This window comes from Cherax quadricarinatus, chromosome 27 (genome assembly GCF_038502225.1).
Source record: "Cherax quadricarinatus isolate ZL_2023a chromosome 27, ASM3850222v1, whole genome shotgun sequence".
NCBI lineage: Eukaryota > Metazoa > Arthropoda > Malacostraca > Decapoda > Parastacidae > Cherax > Cherax quadricarinatus.
Genome location: NC_091318.1, coordinates 18,674,994 through 18,698,133, shown reverse-complemented (window position 1 = coordinate 18,698,133; position 23,140 = coordinate 18,674,994). Strand labels below are relative to the sequence as shown.

Here is a 23,140-nt window from a genome sequence, read left to right as displayed (position 1 = left end):
CTGTATTCACCTTTAATTTTCTTCTTTTGCACACCCTACCAAATTCATCCACCAATCTCTGCAGCTTCTCTTCAGAATCTCCCAAAAGCACAGTGTCATCAGCAAAGAGCAGCTGTGACAACTCCCACTTTGTGTGTGATTCTTTATCTTTTAACTCCACGCCTCTTGCCAAGACCCTCGCATTTACTTCTCTTACAACCCCATCTATAAATATATTAAACAACCACGGTGACATCACACATCCTTGTCTAAGGCCTACTTTTACTGGGAAAAAATTTCCCTCTTTCCTACATACTCTAACTTGAGCCTCACTATCCTCGTAAAAACTCTTCACTGCTTTCAGTAACCTACCTCCTACACCATACACTTGCAACATCTGCCACATTGCCCCCCTATCCACCCTGTCATACGCCTTTTCCAAATCCATAAATGCCACAAAGACCTCTTTAGCCTTATCTAAATACTGTTCACTTATATGTTTCACTGTAAACACCTGGTCCACACACCCCCTACCTTTCCTAAAGCCTCCTTGTTCATCTGCTATCCTATTCTCCGTCTTACTCTTAATTCTTTCAATTATAACTCTACCATACACTTTACCAGGTACACTCAACAGACTTATCCCCCTATAATTTTTGCACTCTCTTTTATCCCCTTTGCCTTTATACAAAGGAACTATGCATGCTCTCTGCCAATCACTAGGTACCTTACCCTCTTCCATACATTTATTAAATAATTGCACCAACCACTCCAAAACTATATCCCCACCTGCTTTTAACATTTCTATCTTTATCCCATCAATCCCAGCTGCCTTACCCCCTTTCATTTTACCTACTGCCTCACGAACTTCCCCCACACTCACAACTGGCTCTTCCTCACTCCTACAAGATGTTATTCCTCCTTGCCCTATACACGAAATCACAGCTTCCCTATCTTCATCAACATTTAACAATTCCTCAAAATATTCCCTCCATCTTCCCAATACCTCTAACTCTCCATTTAATAACTCTCCTCTCCTATTTTTAACTGACAAATCCATTTGTTCTCTAGGCTTTCTTAACTTGTTAATCTCACTCCAAAACTTTTTCTTATTTTCAACAAAATTTGTTGATAACATCTCACCCACTCTCTCATTTGCTCTCTTTTTACATTGCTTCACCACTCTCTTAACCTCTCTCTTTTTCTCCATATACTCTTCCCTCCTTGCATCACTTCTACTTTGTAAAAACTTCTCATATGCTAACTTTTTCTCCCTTACTACTCTCTTTACATCATCATTCCACCAATCGCTCCTCTTCCCTCCTGCACCCACTTTCCTGTAACCACAAACTTCTGCTGAACACTCTAACACTACATTTTTAAACCTACCCCATACCTCTTCGACCCCATTGCCTATGCTCTCATTAGCCCATCTATCCTCCAATAGCTGTTTATATCTTACCCTAACTGCCTCCTCTTTTAGTTTATAAACCTTCACCTCTCTCTTCCCTGATGCTTCTATTCTCCTTGTATCCCATCTACCTTTTACTCTCAGTGTAGCTACAACTAGAAAGTGATCTGATATATCTGTGGCCCCTCTATAAACATGTACATCCTGAAGTCTACTCAACAGTCTTTTATCTACCAATACATAATCCAACAAACTACTGTCATTTCGCCCTACATCATATCGTGTATACTTATTTATCCTCTTTTTCTTAAAATATGTATTACCTATAACTAAACCCCTTTCTATACAAAGTTCAATCAAAGGGCTCCCATTATCATTTACACCTGGCACCCCAAACTTACCTACCACACCCTCTCTAAAAGTTTCTCCTACTTTAGCATTCAGGTCCCCTACCACAATTACTCTCTCACTTGGTTCAAAGGCTCCTATACATTCACTTAACATCTCCCAAAATCTCTCTCTCTCCTCTGCATTCCTCTCTTCTCCAGGTGCATACACGTTAGGTAGTCCAAATTATTTAATATTATTACAAATGGTACATTCAATAATGGGATTCAAATTATCTTGGCATGATACAGTGGAACCCCGAGTTTCAGCCTTAATTCGTTCCAGAAGGCTGTTCAAGTGCCATTACCGAATGAATTTGTTCCCATAAGGAATAATGTTAATTAGATTAGTCCATTTCAAACCCCCAAAAATACACTCATAAAAGCACTTACAATAATGTACTTACCTAACTGTTTGAGTTGGGAGGAGGCTGAAACTCGGGGCACCACTGTACAGTGGACCCTCGACCAACAATATTAATCCGTTTCAGAGAGCTTGTCCTTAGCCGAATTTATTGTTAGCTGAATTAATTTTCCCCATAAGAAATAATGGAAATCCAATTAATCTGTTCCAGACACCCAAAAGTAAGAAATTTTTTTTTTTTTTTTACATGAAATATACATTTCCCTACAGAGAAAAAAAAAGATACATGCACAATAAATACTACATGAAGAATAAATGACACTTACCTTTGTTGAAGATTTATTGGTGAGTGATGAGATGTGAGGAGGGGAGATGGAGGTGTATTATTTTTTGGAAGGGGAATCCCCTTCCATAAGGACTTTAGGTACCAAGTCCTTTTCCAGGGTTACTTCCCTTCTTTTTTTAATGCCACCGGGAATAACTTGACAGTCACTGGACCTCTGTCGCACAAAAAAATTTGTCCATAGAGCTCTGTACCTGGTGTTCCTTTAAGATTTTCCTAAAATGGGCCACAACATTGTCACTGTAAAAGTCACCAGCACAGCTTGCAATAGCTGTGTCAGGGGGATTTTCATCCATAAAGGTTTGCACATCAATCCACTTTGCACAAATTTCCTTAATCATTGAAAACGGCAACTTCCTCCGTTTCTCTCTCCCCTCCTCTGAAGCAATTTCCTCAGTTGCGGTCTCTTGCTGTTGCAGATGCTCTTGCAGCTCATCAGTGGTTAGTTCTTCATCACTGTCCTCCACCAACTCTTCCACATCCTCCCCACTAACCTCCAACCCGATGGACTTCCCCAATGACACAATAGATTCCACAACTGGCATAGGCTCCTCAGGGTTAGCCCCAAACCCTTCAAAATCCCTCTCTTGTACACATTCTGGCCACAATTTCCTCCAAGCAGAGTTCAAGGTCCTGTTAGTCACTCCCTCCCAAGCCTTACCTATAAGGTTTATGCAACTGAGGATACTAAAGTGATCTTTCCAAAACTCTCTTAGGGTCAACTGAGTGTCTGAGGTCACTTCAAAGCACTTTTGAAACACTGCTTTGGTGTACAGTTTTTTGAAATTTGAAATGACCTGCTGGTCCATGGGCTGGAGGAGAGGAGTGGTGTTAGGAGGCAAAAACTTTACTTCAATAAAGCTCAAGTCCCCCACAATTCGTTCTGGCAAGTCTGAAGGATGAGCAGGAGCATTGTCTAATACCAGGAGGCACTTGAGGTCCAATTTATTTTCCAGGAGGTAATTTTTCACAGTGGGGCCAAACACGATAGAACCAATCATAGAAAATGTCCCTAGTGACCCATGCCTTACTATTTGCCTTCCACATCACACACAAATTAGCCTTGACGACATTGTGTTTCTTGAACACTCTGGGAGTTTCAGAGTGATGCATGAGTAGAGGCTTCACTTTGCAATCCCCACTAGCATTACTACAAAACATGAGAGTTACCCTGTCTTTCATAGGCTTGTGTCCTAGCAGTGCTTTTTCCTCCTGTGTAATGTAGGTCCTGTTTAGCATTTTCTTCCAAAACAGGCCTGTTTTGTCACAATTAAACACTTGTTGGGGTTTTAATTTTTCAGTGTCTATGTAATCCTTGAATTCCTGCACATATTTTGGGGAGGAGGAGTATGGAAGAAGTGAATGTTTTCAGATACTTGGGAGTTGACGTGTCGGCAGATGGATTTATGAAGGATGAGGTTAATCATAGAATTGATGAGGGAAAAAAGGTGAGTGGTGCGTTGAGGTATATGTGGAGTCAAAAAATGTTATCTATGGAGGCAAAGAAGGGAATGTATGAAAGTATAGTAGTACCAACACTCTTATATGGGTGTGAAGCTTGGGTGGTAAATGCAGCAGCGAGGAGACGGTTGGAGGCAGTGGAGATGTCCTGTTTAAGGGCAATGTGTGGTGTAAATATTATGCAGAAAATTCGGAGTGTGGAAATTAGGAGAAGGTGTGGAGTTAATAAAAGTATTAGTCAGAGGGCAGAAGAGGGGTTGTTGAGGTGGTTTGGTCATTTAGAGAGAATGGATCAAAGTAGAATGACATGGAAAGCATATAAATCTATAGGGGAAGGAAGGCGGGGTAGGGGTCGTCCTCGAAAGGGTTGGAGAGAGGGGGTAAAGGAAGTTTTGTGGGCAAGGGGCTTGGACTTCCAGCAAGCGTGCGTGAGCGTGTTAGATAGGAGTGAATGGTACTTGGGACCTGACGATCTGTTGGAGTGTGAGCAGGGTAATATTTAGTGAAGGGATTCAGGGAAACCGGTTATTTTCATATAGTCGGACTTGAGTCCTGGAAATGGGAAGTGCAATGCCTGCACTTTAAAGGAGGGGTTTGGGATATTGGCAGTTTGGAGGGATATGTTGTGTATCTTTATATGTGTATGCTTCTAGACTGTTGTATTCTGAGCACCTCTGCAAAAACAGTGATAATGTGCAAGTGTGGTGAAAGTGTTGAATGATGATGAAAGTATTTTCTTTTTGGGGATTTTCTTTCTTTTTTGGGTCACCCTGCCTCGGTGGGAGACGGCCGACTTGTAGAAAAAAAAAAAAAAAAAAAAAAAAATTTGGAGTGTGAGCAAAGTAACATTTATGAAGGGGTTCAGGGAAACCGGCAGGCCGGACTTGAGTCCTGGAGATTGGAAGTACAGTGCCTGCACTCTGAAGGAGGGGTGTTAATGTTGCAGTTTAAAAACTGTAGTGTAAAGCACCCTTCTGGCAAGACAGTGATGGAGTGAATGATGGTGAAAGTTTTTCTTTTTCGGGCCGCCCTGCCTTGGTGGGAATCGGCCAGTGTAATAATAAAATAAAAATAATTTTTCAGCCGCTTTTTTGCCAGAACTGGCAGCCTCACCATGCCTTATCACACTGTGTATGCCACTACGATTCTTAAATCTCTCAAATCAACCTTTGCTGGCCTAAAACTCACTAACATCACCACTAGTTGCAGGTTTTTTTTTAATTAAATCATCATGCAACTGCCTTGCCTTTTCACATATCTCCTGATAATTGTTTTTCATTTATCCACACCAACAACAGTCTCTCCACATCTTCGAGTATTTGCGATCTCTGTTTTGAAAACATACTTGCACCTTTCGCAACAACAGGTTCTTTGATTGCCTTTCTCTTGGCCAAAATAGTAGCGATGGTTGACTGGGGTTTGTTATACAACCTGGCCAGTTTGGAGGCATGCACTCCACTCTCATACTTTGTGATTATCTCTTTCTTCAATTCCATCATAATTCTCACCCTTTTTACCACAGGGTTGGCACTAGAAGCTTTCTTGGGGCCCATGGGTGGTTTTCATTTGTTTAGCTGATGATGGCAGCCTCACCATGCCTTATCACACTGTGTATGCCACTATGATTCTTAAATCTCTCAAACCAACCTTTGCTGGCCTTAAATTCACTAACATCATCACTAGTTGCAGGCTGTTTTTTAATTAAATCATCATGCAACTGCCTTGCCTTTTCACATACTACAGAACAGAACAATACACGCAAATATAAACCCTCCATTCAAACTTCCTACTACCTTCTATAACCAAGCCAACAAGAATCTCTGAGACAAGTGCCTCCTTACTTGACCATATGTGGACCAACACAATATCTCCACTACAAGCAGGTATAATCACAGACAACACTACAGATAACAACTACCCCACCTTTCTCATAACCAACTTATGTAAACTGCCTCAAGACTCGAGAAAGATCTTATTTCACTTCCATGACGAGCCATCGGTAAATAATTTAATATTAGCACTAGGTGACATTGATTGGCAGAGAGAGCTAGCTGACAGCAATAATATTGACAAAGATGTCAAATTTTTTTTACATAAAACCCAAAACCTCTATAACATGCACTGTCCAATTAAAATGAAGCAGATCACAGCAAAGAGACTAAACAGCCCATGGCTAACAAACAGTATCCTCAAATCCATTGATAAAAATCACCAACTTGAAAAACTGTTCAGATTAGACCTGATTACTAAAGAATTGGCTAAATGATACACATCAATACTCACAAAACTAATACAAAAATCTAAGTAAATATATTACAAAAATACATTAACTGAAATAAAAGGTGATATGAAAAGGACCTGGTAAACCCTCTCCAAAATTTTGGGCTCTAAAAAATTGTCTAGAAACAGATAAACTAAACCAGATGAATCTTTACATACAGCCTACAGACACGGCCATTAAATTTAATGTCTTCTTCTCTACTATAGGATCAAAGCTAGTAAGCAAAATTCCTAGCACAAATACTCAGCTGCAAGACTGCCTCATTGGCAACTATCCAAACACTCCATATCTACCTCCAACTAATTCTATTGAAATATCACTCATCATTAAATCATTAAAAAACAAAGCAGGAGATCTAGATAACTTTCCACCATTCATATATAAAAAAGCTGCTCATGTGCTGTCACCCATTACTGCAACACTGCTTAACAACTCTGTGGTCATATCAACCTTTCCATCCATACTCAAGACAACAAGGGTCACCCCGATGCTCAAAGGAGGTGATCCAACTAATTTGAACAACTACAGACCTATATTAAACTTGCCCTCACTTTCTAAAATATTTGAAAAAATAATACACAAATGACTTTGCTCCTACCGTATATCCAACATATACTTAACCCCTGCCAGTCTGGGTTTAGACCAAAAAAAAGTATTAATAATGCTATTATACAAATTCTTGAACTAATATATACAGCCCTCGATAAAAATGAATATCTTCTGGGACTCTTCAATGACCTATGGAAAGCATTTTATACCATGGACTACAATCTCCTGCACCTAAAACTAAATCATTACGGCATCAGAGGACAGTCCCTCGATTACCTAAAATCTTATCTTAACGATAGACACCAGTATGTATACGCAAATGGGGTCAACTGCACTATCCAGCCTGTAGCTGTTGGAGTGCCCCAGGATAGTGACCAGGCCCACTCCTCTTTCTGATCTACATCAATGATCTTCCCAATGCATCCCAACCCCTTTAAACCAGTTTTATTTGCAGATGACACTACTTATATCTACTCTCACTCAAACCCAGCTATACTTAGAGACACTGTAAACAATGCACTGCATGTAAAACTATAGTTATTCTCTATAAAATGTATTTTTTGTTAATATTTTTGGGTGTTTCGCTCCATGTAGAGAGAATGGAGCGAAACAGAATGACTTCAAGAGTGTATCAGTCTGTAGTGGAAGGAAGGCGGGGTAGGGGTCGGCCTAGGAAGGGTTGGAGGGAGGGGGTAAAGGAGGTTTTGTGTGCGAGGGGCTTGGACTTCCAGCAGGCATGCGTGAGCGTGTTTGATAGGAGTGAATGGAGACAAATGGTTTTTAATACTTGACGTGCTGTTGGAGTGTGAGCAAAGTAACATTTATGAAGGGATTCAGGGAAACCGGCAGGCCGGACTTGAGTCCTGGAGATGGGAAGTACAGTGCCTGCACTCTGAAGGAGGGGTGTTAATGTTGCAGTTTAAAAACTGTAGTGTAAAGCACCCTTCTGGCAAGACAGTGATGGAGTGAATGATGGTGAAAGTTTTTCTTTTTCGGGCCACCCTGCCTTGGTGGGAATCGGCCGGTGTGATAATAAAAAATATTTTTGGGTGTCTGGAATGGATTAATTGGATTTACATTATTTCTTATGGGAAATATTAACAAAAAATACATTTTATAGAGAATAACTATAGCTTTACATACAGAGAAGGGATGATGAAATTCGAGGGTCCACTCTCAACATAGACAAAACATACTTCACGCTGTTTGGAAATAGCCTTAAATATCCAACTTAATATATCGATAAATGGTTTCCATATTACAAGACACACTGAGGATAAATTTCTAGGTCTTCTCCTTGACTGTAATCTTAAATTTCATTCCTACATCCAGCATACATCCAAGAAAATTTCCAAATCAGTAGGCATCCTTTCCAAAACATAATACTATGTACCCCAAATGACACTCCTTACCCTATACGTGGAACCTCAAATTTCGAACGTATCGCTTAGCGAACTCTTTGAAAATCGACCGCTTTTTTTGACCTAACTTTGTCCCCATTATTGAACTTGCCCCCTTTTTTTTCGAACTGCTGGGGTACCGGACCTGTCCGCCAGCCTGCGTTCCCGTGCAGGCACTGTGAGCCAGTCTGGTTTTGTTGATGCTTGAGTGAACACTAACCTGTGGTCTTATTCAAACATTTTACAATTAATTCATTGTGTTTAGTGCTTGTGGGACTGTGAAATAAGCTACCATGGGCCCAAAGAAACTTGCTAGTGGTACCCCTGTGGTAAAGAAAGTGAGAAACACCATAGATGTGAAGAAGGAAATAATACAGAAGTAATGAGAGTTGTGTGAAACTTGCTGAGCTTACCAGGATGTATGGGAAAAACAAGTCGACCATCGCTTCTATCCTGGCAAAGAAAGAACAAATCAAGGAAGCTGATGTTGTGAAGGGTGTTAATATGCTAACCAAAAAAAGACCACAGACAATCCATCAGGTTGAGAAGTTGTTGCTGGTGTGGATCAAGGATAAAGAGATGGCAGGTGATAGTGTTTCAGAGACGATTATTTGTGAAAAGGCAAGGAAGTTGCATGCCGATTCAAAGATTAAGGAGATTTGCGCCAAATGGAATGATGTCCAAATGTTTGTGGAGAAGTACCACCCTGAGCAAGCTGAAACAAGCCACCTTTACAACAAGTTCAGTGACAGAACCATGTCCCATTTTAGGGAAATCTTAAAGAAGTGCCAGAAACAGAAGACTGTGGACAGTTATTCTGTGAGACAGGGGTCCAGTGACTCTCAAGCTGGTCCTAGTGGCATTAAAAGACAGAGAAGTGAAGTAACCCCAGAGAGGGCTTTGATACCTTAAGCCCTTATGGAGGGGGATTTCCCTTCCAAACACTAACCTCAACTTCCTCTCTCCTCCTCCCTATCTTCTAGATGCCATCACCAATCTTCAATAAAGGTAAGTAAAAATGTTATTTTATTTATTTTTTTTTTTCAACAAGTTGGCCGTCTCTCACCGAGGTAGGGTGACCCAAAAAAGAAAGAAAATCCCCAAAAAGAAAATACTTTCATCATTCAACACTTTCATCACACTCGCACATTATCACTGTTTTTGCAGAGGTGCTCAGAATACAACAGTTTAGAAGCATACACATATAAAGATACACAACATATCCCTCCAAACTGCCAATATCCCAAACCCCTCCTTTAAAGTGCAGGCATTGCACTTCCCATTTCCAGGACTCACGTCCGACTATATGAAAATAACCGGTTTCCCTGAATCCCTTCACTAAATATTACCCTGCTCACACTCCAACAGATCGTCAGGTCCCAAGTACCATTCGTCTCCATTCACTCCTATCTAACACGCTCATGCACGCTTGCTGGAAGTCCAAGCCCCTTGCCCACAAAACCTCCTTTACCCCCTCTTTCCAACCCTTTCGAGGACGACCCCTATCCCGCCTTCCTTCCCCTATAGATTTATATGCTTTCCATGTCATTCTACTTTGATCCATTCTCTCTAAATGACCAAACCACCTCAACAACCTCTCTTCTGCCCTCTGACTAATACTTTTATTAACTCCACACCTTTTCCTAATTTCCACACTCCGAATTTTCTGCATAATATTTACACGACACATTGCCCTTAAGCAGGACATCTCCACTGCCTCCAACCGTCTCCTCGCTGCTGCATTTACCACCCAAGCTTCACACCCATATAAGAGTGTTGGTACTACTATACTTTCATACATTCCCTTCTATGCCTCCATAGATAACGTTTTTTGACTCCACATATACCTCAATGCACCACTCACCTTTTTTCCCTCATCAATTCTATGATTAACCTCATCCTTCATAAATCCATCCGCCGACACGTCAACTCCCAAGTATCTGAAAACATTCACTTCTTCCATACTCCTCCTCCCCAATTTGATATCCAATTTTTCTTTATCTAAATCATTTGACACCCTCATCACCTTACTCTTTTCTATGTTCACTTTCAACTTTCTACCTTTACACACATTCCCAAACTCATCCACTAACCTTTGCAATTTTTCTTTAGAATCTCCCATAAGCACAGTATCATCAGCAAAAAGTAACTGTGTCAATTGTCATTTTGAATTTGATTCCCCAAAATTTAATCCCACCCCTCTCCCGAACACCTTAGCATTTACTTCCTTTACAACCCCATCTATAAATATATTAAACAACCATGGTGACATTACACATCCCTGTCTAAGACCTACTTTTACCGGGAAGTAGTCTCCCTCTCTTCTACACACCCTAACCTGAGCCTCACTATCCTCATGAAAACTCTTTACAGCATTTAATAACTTACCACCTATTCCATATACTTGCAACATCTGCCACATTGCTCCTCTATCCACTCTATCATATGCCTTTTCTAAATCCATAAATGCAATAAAAACTTCCCTACCTTTATCTAAATACTGTTCACATATATGCTTCAATGTAAACACTTGATCTACACATCCCCTACCCACTCTGAAACCTCCTTGCTCATCCGCAATCCTACATTCTGTCTTACCTCTAATTCTTTCAATTATAACCCTACCGTATGCTTTTCCTGGTATACTCAGTAAACTTATTCCTCTATAAGAGACTGTTATTTTATATGTTTACTTAAATTTATTAATACATAATTGCACACTATACGTGTTTGTTGTGTGTATGTAAAACTAATTAATCTCTATAAAATGTATTTTTTGGGGGGAATATTTTTGGGTTTCTGGAACGGATTAATTGTATTTCCATTATTTCTCATGGGAAATATTGCTTCGCTTTTCAAACTTTTCGAATTTAGAACTAGCTCCTGGAATGAATTAAGTTCAAAATTTGGGGTTCCACTGTACCACTCTTTAACCCAATCAGGGTCCAGAGGCAAAATTTCAAGGGGTGCCCCAGTGTCCAAGAAATTTTGAAAAAAAAAAAAAAAAAAAAAAAAAAAAAATCTTACAGAATTAACCCGTAAACGGTCCAAACAAATCGACATTCAAATTTGTAGTGCTACAAAAGTAGATCTACTTTTTTTTACATATTTTCATATATAACAAAAAAAAAAAAATGTAGATAAAAGTTTTTTTACATGTTTTCACATGTAAAACAAAAAAAAAAGATCTACATTTTTTTACATACTTTCAGATGTTGAAAAAGAGTATATATACGTTTGGACCATTTAAGGGTTAAAGATAATATTTTTGTGAAGGTAAAAAAACAAAAACAAAAAAATTCTGATCAGTACTTACCGAGGTATAGAGGCGGAAATTTGACCCAAAATGTCCGGGTGGCGGTAACATCAACGACTTCCGCAAAATCGCATTTCTTTATTTTACGTTTTTTATACTTTTTTCTTTTCTTTTTATAGTAACATTTGTGGTCTGTGAGACCAATGCTGTATATAATGTATATATATACACTCACTGAATTAAACACAATAGCCACACTAAAGTTTTTTCTTTTTTTTTCAACAAGTCGGCCGTCTCCCACCGAGGCAGGGTGACCCCCCAAAAAAAAAGAAAGAAAATCCCCAAAAAGAAAATACTTTCATCATCATTCAACACTTACACCACACTCGCACATTATCACTGTTTTTGCAGAGGTGCTCAGAATACAACAGTTTAGAAGCATACACATATAAAGATACACAACATATCCCTCCAAACTGCCACTACTGTTTACTACAATAAACATGCACAAATGTTATATAATACTACTGTTCTATTATATACAGTGGACCCTCACCTAACGAACGCATTGCATAACGTTAAATCCGCCTAGCGATACATTTTAACGCAAAAATTTTGCCTCGGCTAGCGCTAAAAAACTCGCTCAACGCGATTCGTTCCGTTCAAGACGTGTCCACGTGTGGCCTGAGTGCACCTCACTTGTCCCGTGGGTGCCAGTGTTTACAAGCCAGCCACCGCGGTTGTATCCAAACATACAATCAGAACATTTCATATTATCACAGCGTCTTTAGTGATTGCACCTGCAAAATAAGTCACCATGGGCCCCAAGAAAGCTTCTAGTGCAAACCATACAGCAAAAAGGGTGAGAATTACTATGGATATGAAGAAAGAGATCATTGCTAAGTATGAAAGGGAAGTGCATGTCTCTGAGCTGGCCAGGTTGTACACAAAACTCCAATCAACCATCGCTACTATTGAGGCCAAGAAAACAGCAATCAAGGAAGCTGTTCTTGCCAAAGGTGCAAGTTTGTTTTTGAAACAGAGATCGCAAGTGATAGAAGATGTTGAGAGACTGTTATTGGTGTGGATAAACAAAAAACAGATAGCAGGAGATAGCATCTCTCAAGCGATCATATGTGAAAAGGCTAGGAAGTTGCATGACGATTTAATTAGAAAAATGCCTGCAACTAGTGGTGATGTGAGTGAATTTACGGCCAGCAAAGGTTGGTTTGAGAGATATAAGAATCGTAATGGTTATCCTCTCCAAGATACGATACTACGTACCACAAACTGCCCTTCTCACACTATACCATTCACTCATATATCCATACCTCACCTATGCTATCTGTGCTTGGGGTTCAACTGCAGCAACACACCTAAAGCCAATAATAATCCAACAAAAAGCCGCAGTAAGAATAATCACTAAATCCCATCCCTGGCAACACACCCCCCCACTCTTCATAGATCTAAACCTACTCCCTGTTCAGAACATCCACACTTACTACTGTGCAATCTATATCTACAGGACCTTAAATTCCAATATTAACCTTGACCTAAAATGCTATCTTGATAGTTGTGACAGGATCCACAGGCATAACACCAGACACAAACATCTCTATGACATTCCCCGTGTTCGACTAAACCTTTACAAAAATTCAATGTACAGTGGACCCCCGGTTAACGATATTTTTTCACTCCAGAAGTATGTTCAGGTGCCAGTACTGACCGAATTTGTTCCCATAAGGAATATTGTGAAGTAGATTAGTCCATTTCAGACCCCCAAACATACACGTACAAACGCACTTACATAAATACACTTACATAATTGGTCGCATTCGGAGGTGATCGTCATGCGGGGGTCCACTGTATTTCAAAGGACCTAAAATCTGGAACACCCTACCTGAAAACTCTAGAACTGCAGACACATTCATTACTTTCAAAACTACAGTTAGAAAACATCTTATCTCCCTGATCCACCCCGACAACTAACTACATGATAACCACCTGGTGGTTCAAAATTACTCACTCACCCACTGACTATAAACCCAGAAATACTAATCTTAATCTTAAAATAATAAATCCTAACTAGTCATAAGTTTGCCTATGATACTCAAATATAGACACCTTGTATTGTGCCAAAACAAAAGCATTCACATTGCTAAACTCACAAATTATGATGTAGTCACTTAGCCTTAATACTGTAATCTGTAAGGATTTAATGTTAAGAATTAATCTAAGTCTGCTCGAAATGCCTAGCCATGCTAGGTGTCCTAGTGGCCCCCTCTGTAATTAGTATTTATAACATGTAAACCACAAAATACCCAAAACCTGTAAACCCCACATTGTCACCACTACAGAGAATAAACTTGAACTGAATTGAATACATAGTGTGATAAGGCATGGTGAGGCTGCCAGTTCGGACCAAAAAGCAGCTGAAAATTTTTTTTTATTATTATCACACTGGCCGATTCCCACCAAGGCAGGGTGGCCCGAAAAAGAAAAACTTTCACCATCATTCACTCCATCACTGTCTTGCCAGAAGGGTGCTTTACACTACAGTTTTTAAACTGCAACATTAACACCCCTCCTTCAGAGTGCAGGCACTGTACTTCCCATCTCCAGGACTCAAGTCCGGCCTGCCGGTTTCCCTGAATCCCTTCATAAATGTTACTTTGCTCACACTCCAACAGCACGTCAAGTATTAAAAACCATTTGTCTCCATTCACTCCTATCAAACACGCTCACGCATGCCTGCTGGAAGTCGAAGCCCCTCGCACACAAAACCTCCTTTACCCCCTCCCTCCAACCCTTCCTAGGCCGACCCCTACCCCGCCTTCCTTCCACTACAGACTGATACACTCTTGAAGTCATTCTGTTTCGCTCCATTCTCTCTACATGTCCGAACCACCTCAACAACCCTTCCTCAGCCCTCTGGACAACAGTTTTGGTAATCCCGCACCTCCTCCTAACTTCCAAACTACGAATTCTCTGCATTATATTCACACCACACATTGCCCTCAGACACGACATCTCCACTGCCTCCAGCCTTCTCCTCGCTGCAACATTCATCACCCACGCTTCACACCCATATAAGAGCGTTGGTAAAACTATACTCTCATACATTCCCCTCTTTGCCTCCAAGGACAAAGTTCTTTGTCTCCACAGACTCCTAAGTGCACCACTCACTCTTTTTCCCTCATCAATTCTATGATTCACCTCATCTTTCATAGACCCATCCGCTGACACGTCCACTCCCAAATATCTGAATACGTTCACCTCCTCCATACTCTCTCCCTCCAATCTGATATTCAATCTTTCATCACTTAATCTTTTTGTTATCCTCATAACCTTACTCTTTCCTGTATTCACCTTTAATTTTCTTCTTTTGCACACCCTACCAAATTCATCCACCAATCTCTGCAACTTCTCTTCAGAATCTCCCAAGAGCACAGTGTCATCAGCAAAGAGCAGCTGTGACAACTCCCACTTTGTGTGTGATTCTTTATCTTTTAACTCCACGCCTCTTGCCAAGACCCTCGCATTTACTTCTCTTACAACCCCATCTATAAATATATTAAACAACCACGGTGACATCACACATCCTTGTCTAAGGCCTACTTTTACTGGGAAAAAATTTCCCTCTTTCCTACATACTCTAACTTGAGCCTCACTATCCTCGTAAAAACTCTTCACTGCTTTCAGTAACCTACCTCCTACACCATACACTTGCAACATCTGCCACATTGCCCCCCTATCCACCCTGTCATACGCCTTTTCCAAATCCATAAATGCCACAAAGACCTCTTTAGCCTTATCTAAATACTGTTCACTTATATGTTTCACTGTAAACACCTGGTCCACACACCCCCTACCTTTCCTAAAGCCTCCTTGTTCATCTGCTATCCTATTCTCCGTCTTACTCTTAATTCTTTCAATTATAACTCTACCATACACTTTACCAGGTACACTCAACAGACTTATCCCCCTATAATTTTTGCACTCTCTTTTGTCCCCTTTGCCTTTATACAAAGGAACTATGCATGCTCTCTGCCAATCCCTAGGTACCTTACCCTCTTCCATACATTTATTAAATAATTGCACCAACCACTCCAAAACTATATCCCCACCTGCTTTTAACATTTCTATCTTTATCCCATCAATCCCGGCTGCCTTACCCCCTTTCATTTTACCTACTGCCTCACGAACTTCCCCCACACTCACAACTGGCTCTTCCTCACTCCTACAAGATGTTATTCCTCCTTGCCCTATACACGAAATCACAGCTTCCCTATCTTCATCAACATTTAACAATTCCTCAAAATATTCCCTCCATCTTCCCAATACCTCTAACTCTCCATTTAATAACTCTCCTCTCCTATTTTTAACTGACAAATCAGCTGAAAAATATGTGAAGGAATTCAAGGAGTACATAGACAGTGAAGAATTGAAACCTGAACAAGTGTTTAATTGTGACGAAACAGGCCTGTTTTGGAAGAAAATGCCAAGCAGGACCTACATTACTCAGGAGGAAAAGGCACTCCCAGGGCATAAGCCTATGAAAGACAGGCTTACTCTGTTGATGTGTGCTAATGCTAGTGGTGACTGCAAAGTGAAGCCTTTATTGGTGTATCACTCTGAAACTCCCAGAGTGTTCAGGAAAAACAATGTCCTCAAGGCTAATTTGTGTGTGATGTGGAGGGCAAACAGTAAGGCATGGGTCACTAGAGACCTTTTCTATGACTGGTTACACCATGCATTTGCCCCCACTGTGAAAAATTACCTCCTGGAAAATAAATTGGACCTTAAGTGCCTCCTGGTATTAGACAATGCTCCTGGTCATCCTTCAGACGTGGCAGAGCAACTTTCTGGGGACATGAGCTTCATTAAGGTCAAGTTTTTGCCTCCTAATACCACTCCTCTCCTGCAGCCCATGGACCAGCAGGTCATTACAAACTTCAAAAAACTCTACACAAAAGCTATGTTTGAAAGGTGCTTTATAGTGACCTCAGAAACTCAATTGACTCTAAGAGAGTTTTGGAGAGATCACTTTAGCATCCTCAATTGTGTAAACATTATAGGTAAGGCTTGGGAGGAAGTGACTAAGAGGACCTTGAACTCTGCTTGGAAGAAACTGTGGCCAGAATGTGTAGACAAAAGGGATTTTGAAGGTTTGAGGCTAACCCTGGGAATCCTATGCCAGTTGAGGAATCCATTGTGGCATTGGGGAAGTCCTTGGGGTTGGAGGTTAGTGGGGAGCATGTGGAAGAGTTGGTGGAGGAGGACAATGAAGAACTAACCACTGATGAGTTGCAAGATCATCTTCAACAGCAAGAGGCCAGACCTGAGGAAACTGCTCCGGAGGAGGGGATAGAGAAATTGAGGAAGTTGCCTACTTCAAAGATTAAGGAAATGTGTGCAATGTGGCTTAAAGTGCAAACCTTTTTTTAATGAAAATCACCCTCACACAGCTATTGCAAGCCATGCTGGTGGCTATTACACTGACAATGTTGTGAAACACTTTAGGAATGTCATAAAGGAACGGGAGGTACAGGCCTCTATGGACAGATATGTTGTGCGGCAGAGGTCCAGTGACTAGTGGCATTAAAAGAAGAAGGGAAGTAACCCCAGAAAAGGACTTGACACCTCAAGTCCTAATGGAAGGGGATTCCCCTTCTAAACATTAACACCATCCACACTCTCCCCTCCTCCCATCCCATCAATCATCACCAGATCTTCAATAAAGGTAAGTGTCATGTAATTGTACATGTCTTCTTCAGTTTGTGTGTATTAAAATTAATATTTCATGTGGTAAAATTTTTTTTTTTTTCATACTTTGGGGTGTCAGGAACGGATTAATTTGATTTTCATCATTTCTTATGGGGAAAATTAATTCGGCTAACGATAATTTCGCTTAATGTTGAGATCTCAGGAATGGATTAATATCGTTAGGCGAGGGTCCACTGTATTTACATATATACAGCCACTGGACACGTTTCTAGAACTGCTGCAACTTGTGGAAGTCCTTGAAACAAGGTATCATGCACAGAAGTACCTTATGTTCCTCGCACATAAACTGAGTATCTTTCTGTCTTTGTTGACGTCGTTTTGTTTGTGCACAGACAACACATCTCTTCTGGACAAATTTCTTCTTAGTTGCAGGAAGCTGTATTAGGAAGTGATCACCTTCCCTCCTCAAACGCTTGGGTATTTCCTGAGGAGTTCAAGGACAGTTTTGTATAGCAGGTGTTGTTACCTGGTACTTCACTATGAGTTGTCTGGCAACAGACAAACAAAATTCACCATACGGTGGTCTGTTGCCGGTCTTTATTTGGTACATACATGTATTATATGCACTGAGCATTAAAATGTCCATGAGATGGAAGAAAAGTTTCATGTACCACTTGTAACTCTTACGAACACAATCAACAAAGCCTATCTGCATGTCACATTTGTCAACCAAATGCATATTTTGTGTATAATCAATTATTGTCACTGGTTTTCGAATATGTTCATTAGTCACTCTATCAACTTTGCCACTTTCTTGCATTTCGTTAGGGTGAATGGTTGTCAACAATGTGACATCATGTTTGTCATGCCACCATAATGCCATGATGTCATTGGCAGTAAACACCTGCACCTCACCAGCACTAGTGCCTGTGATGAATGGTTTGAAAAACCGACAAGTTGAAGATTGAGACACTTATGCAGCATATGGGAATCTTTATTCAGGAAACGTTTCGCCACACAGTGGCTTCATCAGTCCAATACAAAGAGGAAGGCGTAAGGAGAGGAGGAGAATGAGGTAATCAGATGTGGACTGAACACATCGACTCCAGGTTGAGGGACTGATTACCTCATTCTCCTCCTCTCCTTACGCCTTCCTCTTTGTATTGGACTGATGAAGCCACTGTGTGGCGAAACGTTTCCTGAATAAAGATTCCCATATGCTGCATAAGTGTCTCAACTAGTGCCTGTGTTGAACCTGAGCATATGTTTACGATTAAAACGCACTGTGCCACACACATCTGTCATGTTCACTCGCCAGAAATCACTGAGTAAAGAGCTTGTGTACCAGTTATCAGTATATAATGTATGCCCCTTACCAAAATAAGGTGCCATCATGTTTCTCACTACGTCACCTGAGATACCCAATAATATCCTGGTATCTTTCAATGTTTTACTTCCTGTGTATACAATAATATCCAATACCAGGCCACTGTCACAGTCACAGAGTACAAACAGTTTTATACCAAAGAGTTTCCTTTTGCTCGGTATATACTGCTTGAACGACAGTCTACCTTTGAACATAATCAAAGACTCATCAATTGTAAGATTCTTGAATGGATAAAAGTACATGTTGAACTTTTGTTTCAGATACATAAAAACATTTCTAATCTTGTATAACCTGTCACTTCTGTCAGGCCTGGTTTTGTCAGAGAAGTATAACATATGTAACAGTAAGATAAACCTGTTCACTGGGATGATTTCACTGAAGGCCGGGGTACAAATTAGCCGATCTGTGGACCAGTATGATTTTATATTATGCTTACAGACATGAGGCATAAGCATTATTGTTGCAAAAAAGCAAATACATTTCACCCACAGTTGTCTCTTTCCACCGGTGTGGTCTTGACTGTAGTGATATGATCGTATTTGCCATGGTGTACTCAAAATACTTGTTACTTTCCCTAACAATAATTTCCATCAAGGGCTGGTCAAAAAATAGTTCAAAGAATTCCAGTTCATTTGCAGTGTTTCCAAGGGAACAAGCTGGTAGTATTCCACTTTGAGAGTCGTCAAACTGATGGGGAGTGGGAACAAAACTGGGATTTTTGCTGCCAATCCCAGATGTGGTTTGCTGGTGGATACTGGACATCATACCCTGGTTGTGGTTGTAGTTGTAGTTGTGGTGTGGTGGTGGATGACACTCTGGTTTGTCCTTGAGCTGAGGAGTCAGCGGCGTGGGGTCCCAGCCTGGGCTGGTGAGTCATGCATGGCCGTGGCACTACCATCACCACTATCACTATCACCACCAATACCACCACCTACTGATGCCTGTGGTCTATCCATGCCAAGTGTAGCCACATCATCCTCATTTTCACTGTCTATTCCTATTCCTGGTGTAGGGCCACGGGATGTACTCCAGGATGTACTCCATCCCCTGGGCACTGCATAGGGAACACTACCCGAGTGCATGCGGCGGCGTATGTACCAACGCTTCACTGGTGAATATGATTCATCACTATCACTACTCGAATGATCATCAAGAGCAATAAATCACAGTCCACATCACTACGATCATCAATACTGAAGTCTGAGACCTGGCCATGCGAAAATATTAGTTTTCTCTTGCAACGAGGTACAACTGAATGTGACTGAGACATGCTCACACCAGGGGTAGAAGGTTGAGGATCATCAGGATTTTCTGCACTATTTTCGATATCCTGGTCATTGTTTTCGGTCACTAATTGATCAAAGCCATAGAATTATTCTTCTTTTCCACTTCCATTAGAGTCAGAACTATTATTTACGAAGAGGAGAGTCCCAATTCGCCTCGAGTGAGAGCTGCCATGCGGAGAGGCATGGTGAACAAAGGTTACTGAGGCGGCGTTCCCACAATGCCATGTGGGTGCCTAGAATGTTTGCTTACGGCGCACACACACCACGCAGACCCGTTCTCTCAGATGTAGGCCTACCAGCCTTCTCGTGCTAAATCTGACACCGCTAGAATTTTGGCATAGATCTACAGTTTGAATCCTTAACATATAGCTGTAGATCTACAGTACGGACCCTGAAAGGGTTAATATATCACTACCTCACCTATGTTATTTGTGACTGGGGATCAACCACAGCCAACCACCTGAAACCTTTAATAGCCCAACAAAAAGCTGCTGTGTGGATGATTACCAGCTCCTGTGCTAGACAGCACACTCCACCACTTTTCAAAAGCCTGAACTTGCTAAATATACAAGACATACACTCAAATTATTGTGCCTACTACATATAGAGAACATTAAACTCCAATATAAACCCTCGACTTAAGCTTTTCCTTGATAGCTACAACAGAATGCACAGTCACAATACAAGGCATAAGACACTCTTTGACATCCCTCGTGTCAGTCTCACACTATGTAAAAATGAAATGCACATAAAGGGCCCAAAGATCTGGAATTCACTACCTGAACTGGTAAAGGATCCCCTGACTACATGTACTTATAAATTTAGGACTTTACTTAAAAATCATCTCATCTCTCAATACTAACCAAACCAACCAAAACAACTTCAAATCAGTTATTATATTATATTTATTATATGGCCTCTAGTCTATTAAATAGCTGCCAATCCATGAAATATTACTGCTTGAACCGTTAATTGTAATACATGTATTGTTTCAATTATGTGCACCTTCAAGATTATTCTTCTTATAAACCTCCACCTTGACTACCTTACATTATTATTAAGATTAAATAAAAAATTTAATAAAAGTTAACCATTCTTATCTTGTCTACATTTAAGTAGTTATTATGTACATACTAGGATTAGTTTCCCTGAAATGCCCCAGCACGATAGTGGCTTTCTTTGTGCCTAGCAACCCAAAATTGTAATTACACATTGTATCCTTTACAAAGAAATGAAATCTTTATTCTTTACAACTCCACTCTTACAATGCTAGTTAAAAAATATTTATATCAACTTTTGAAAATTTTAATACTTTTGTATTATAGGTAAGGATGGAACAGATTCACTGAGAACTATCTACTTCCTGTTTCCAATTCTCTAATTCACAAAGCAGAAAAACAATGTATCATTACTAACCTTTATCATCTGGTTTGTTATACAGCAAATTTGTGAGTCAGAGTGTCGAGGCAAATGAGACCCGCTCACTCTTGTTATGCCGATGTCACTGTAGATTTCAGAGCTTTCACTGATGTCTATACTCCAGTTACAATTCCCTTCCTCCCATCTGTAATTTAATGAACATAAAGACTACTGCTACTTCCTCCATATAAGAGGCTATAAATAATTTGAATATAAAAAGCATTTAATGCAAAGCTAATCGACAATTGGACAGAAAAACCTTTGATCACTTTTCAGTCCATCCTGAATCATTAGCAACTCACAAGTGTTGTTTTATTGTCTGGCATGGTACTGTGAATTTTATTCTTCATCTTTTAACAATTACACAAAGAGCAGAAGTGATCTGCATGTAGGAAATACAGTGCCTGCACTATGAAGAAGGGGTTAGGATGTTATAGTTCAAAGGGTCATTTGAATTGTGAAGTCTGTGTGCTTTTGCCTTGCAAGTGAATGAATGATGGTTAATTTTTTTGTTATTGTTGTTGTTGTTGTTTGAGATGGCCAGTGTATTAGGAAATTTAAGCAAAAATTAACTTATGTAAAAATATGTTCAACTAATTCACATTAATGAAAAGACAAAATTGTTCTACTGAAAAGTGCTCTAAATATCTACTAAAAAAGTTGCAGGAAAAAATTACTGTATAACACACCAATTTTTTTTTTTTTTAACACATTGGCCATTTTCCAGGGTGACCCGAAAAGAAAGAAAAACCCCAAAAGAAAGAAATAACTATCATCATCATTCAACACTTTCACCATCACTCATACATAATCACTGTCTTTGAAGAGGCGTTCAGATATGACAGCTTAGATGTCCCTCCAAACTGCCGATATCCCAAACCCCTTCTTTAAAGTGCAGGCATTGTACTTCCCACCTCCAGAACTAAAGTCCAGCTAACAGATTTCCCTGAATTTCTTCACAAAATATTACCCTGCTCATACTCCAACAGCTCGTCAGGCCCAAATACCATTCATCGCCATTCACTCCTATCAAAAATGCTCACGCATGCTTGCTGGAAGTCCAAGCCCCTCGTGCACAAAACCTCCTTTACCCCCTCCCTCCAACTTTATCAGGGATGACCCCTACCCCGCCTTCCTTCCTCTATAGATTTATATGCTTTCCAAGTCATTCTACTTTGTTCCACCTCAACAGCCCCTTTTCAGCCCTCTGACTAATACTTTTAGTAACTCCACACCTCCTCCTAATTTCCACACTATGAATTCTCTGCATAATATTTACATAACACGTTGCCCTTAGACACGACATCTCCATTGCCTCCAGCCACCTCATCACTGCAGCATTTACAACTCATGCTTCACACCCATATAAGAGTGCTGGTATCACTATATTCATACATTCCCCTTCTTTGCCTCCATGGATAACGTTCTTTGTCTCCACAGATACTTCAATGCATCACTCACCTTTTTCCTTCATCAGTTTTATGATTAACCTCAGCCTTCATAAACCCATCCACTGACAAGTCAACTCCCAAATATCTGAAAACATTCACTGCCATACTCCCTCCCTCCAATGTGATATCCAATTTTTCTAACTAATTTATGACTGAAAAAATAAAAATGATTCACATACATCATCAACATACACGAACCTACAGTGCTACCACTCATAAATTAACCTGTCTTCATTTTATTACATTAATTTTGTTCTTCCAACATTATTTTCTGAATGCCCCAATGTTAACTTAACAAATGTAGTACCACAGTATTTTCTTAATTTTATGATCCATAAACCTATAAAAATGTTATTTTACATGTATTAGTTTTAACACATTGGCCATTTCCCACCAAGGCAGGGTGGCCCAAAAAAGAAAAACTTTCATCATTCACTCCA

At 40.2% G+C, this 23,140-nt stretch overlaps 1 protein-coding gene across 3 annotated transcripts in view; it reads right to left on the bottom strand.

Moving 5' to 3' along the window:
- Positions 1 to 23,140, bottom strand: part of LOC128691214 (WD repeat-containing protein 17-like) — a 245,478-nt gene that overhangs the window by 3,191 nt on the left and 219,147 nt on the right. For all 3 annotated transcript variants that reach the window (XM_053780080.2, XM_053780079.2, XM_053780078.2), the window contains exon 23: positions 21,247 to 21,394. In XM_053780080.2, coding sequence (XP_053636055.2) covers positions 21,247 to 21,394 — 148 coding nt within the window. The remainder of the gene's footprint in view (positions 1 to 21,246; positions 21,395 to 23,140) is intronic.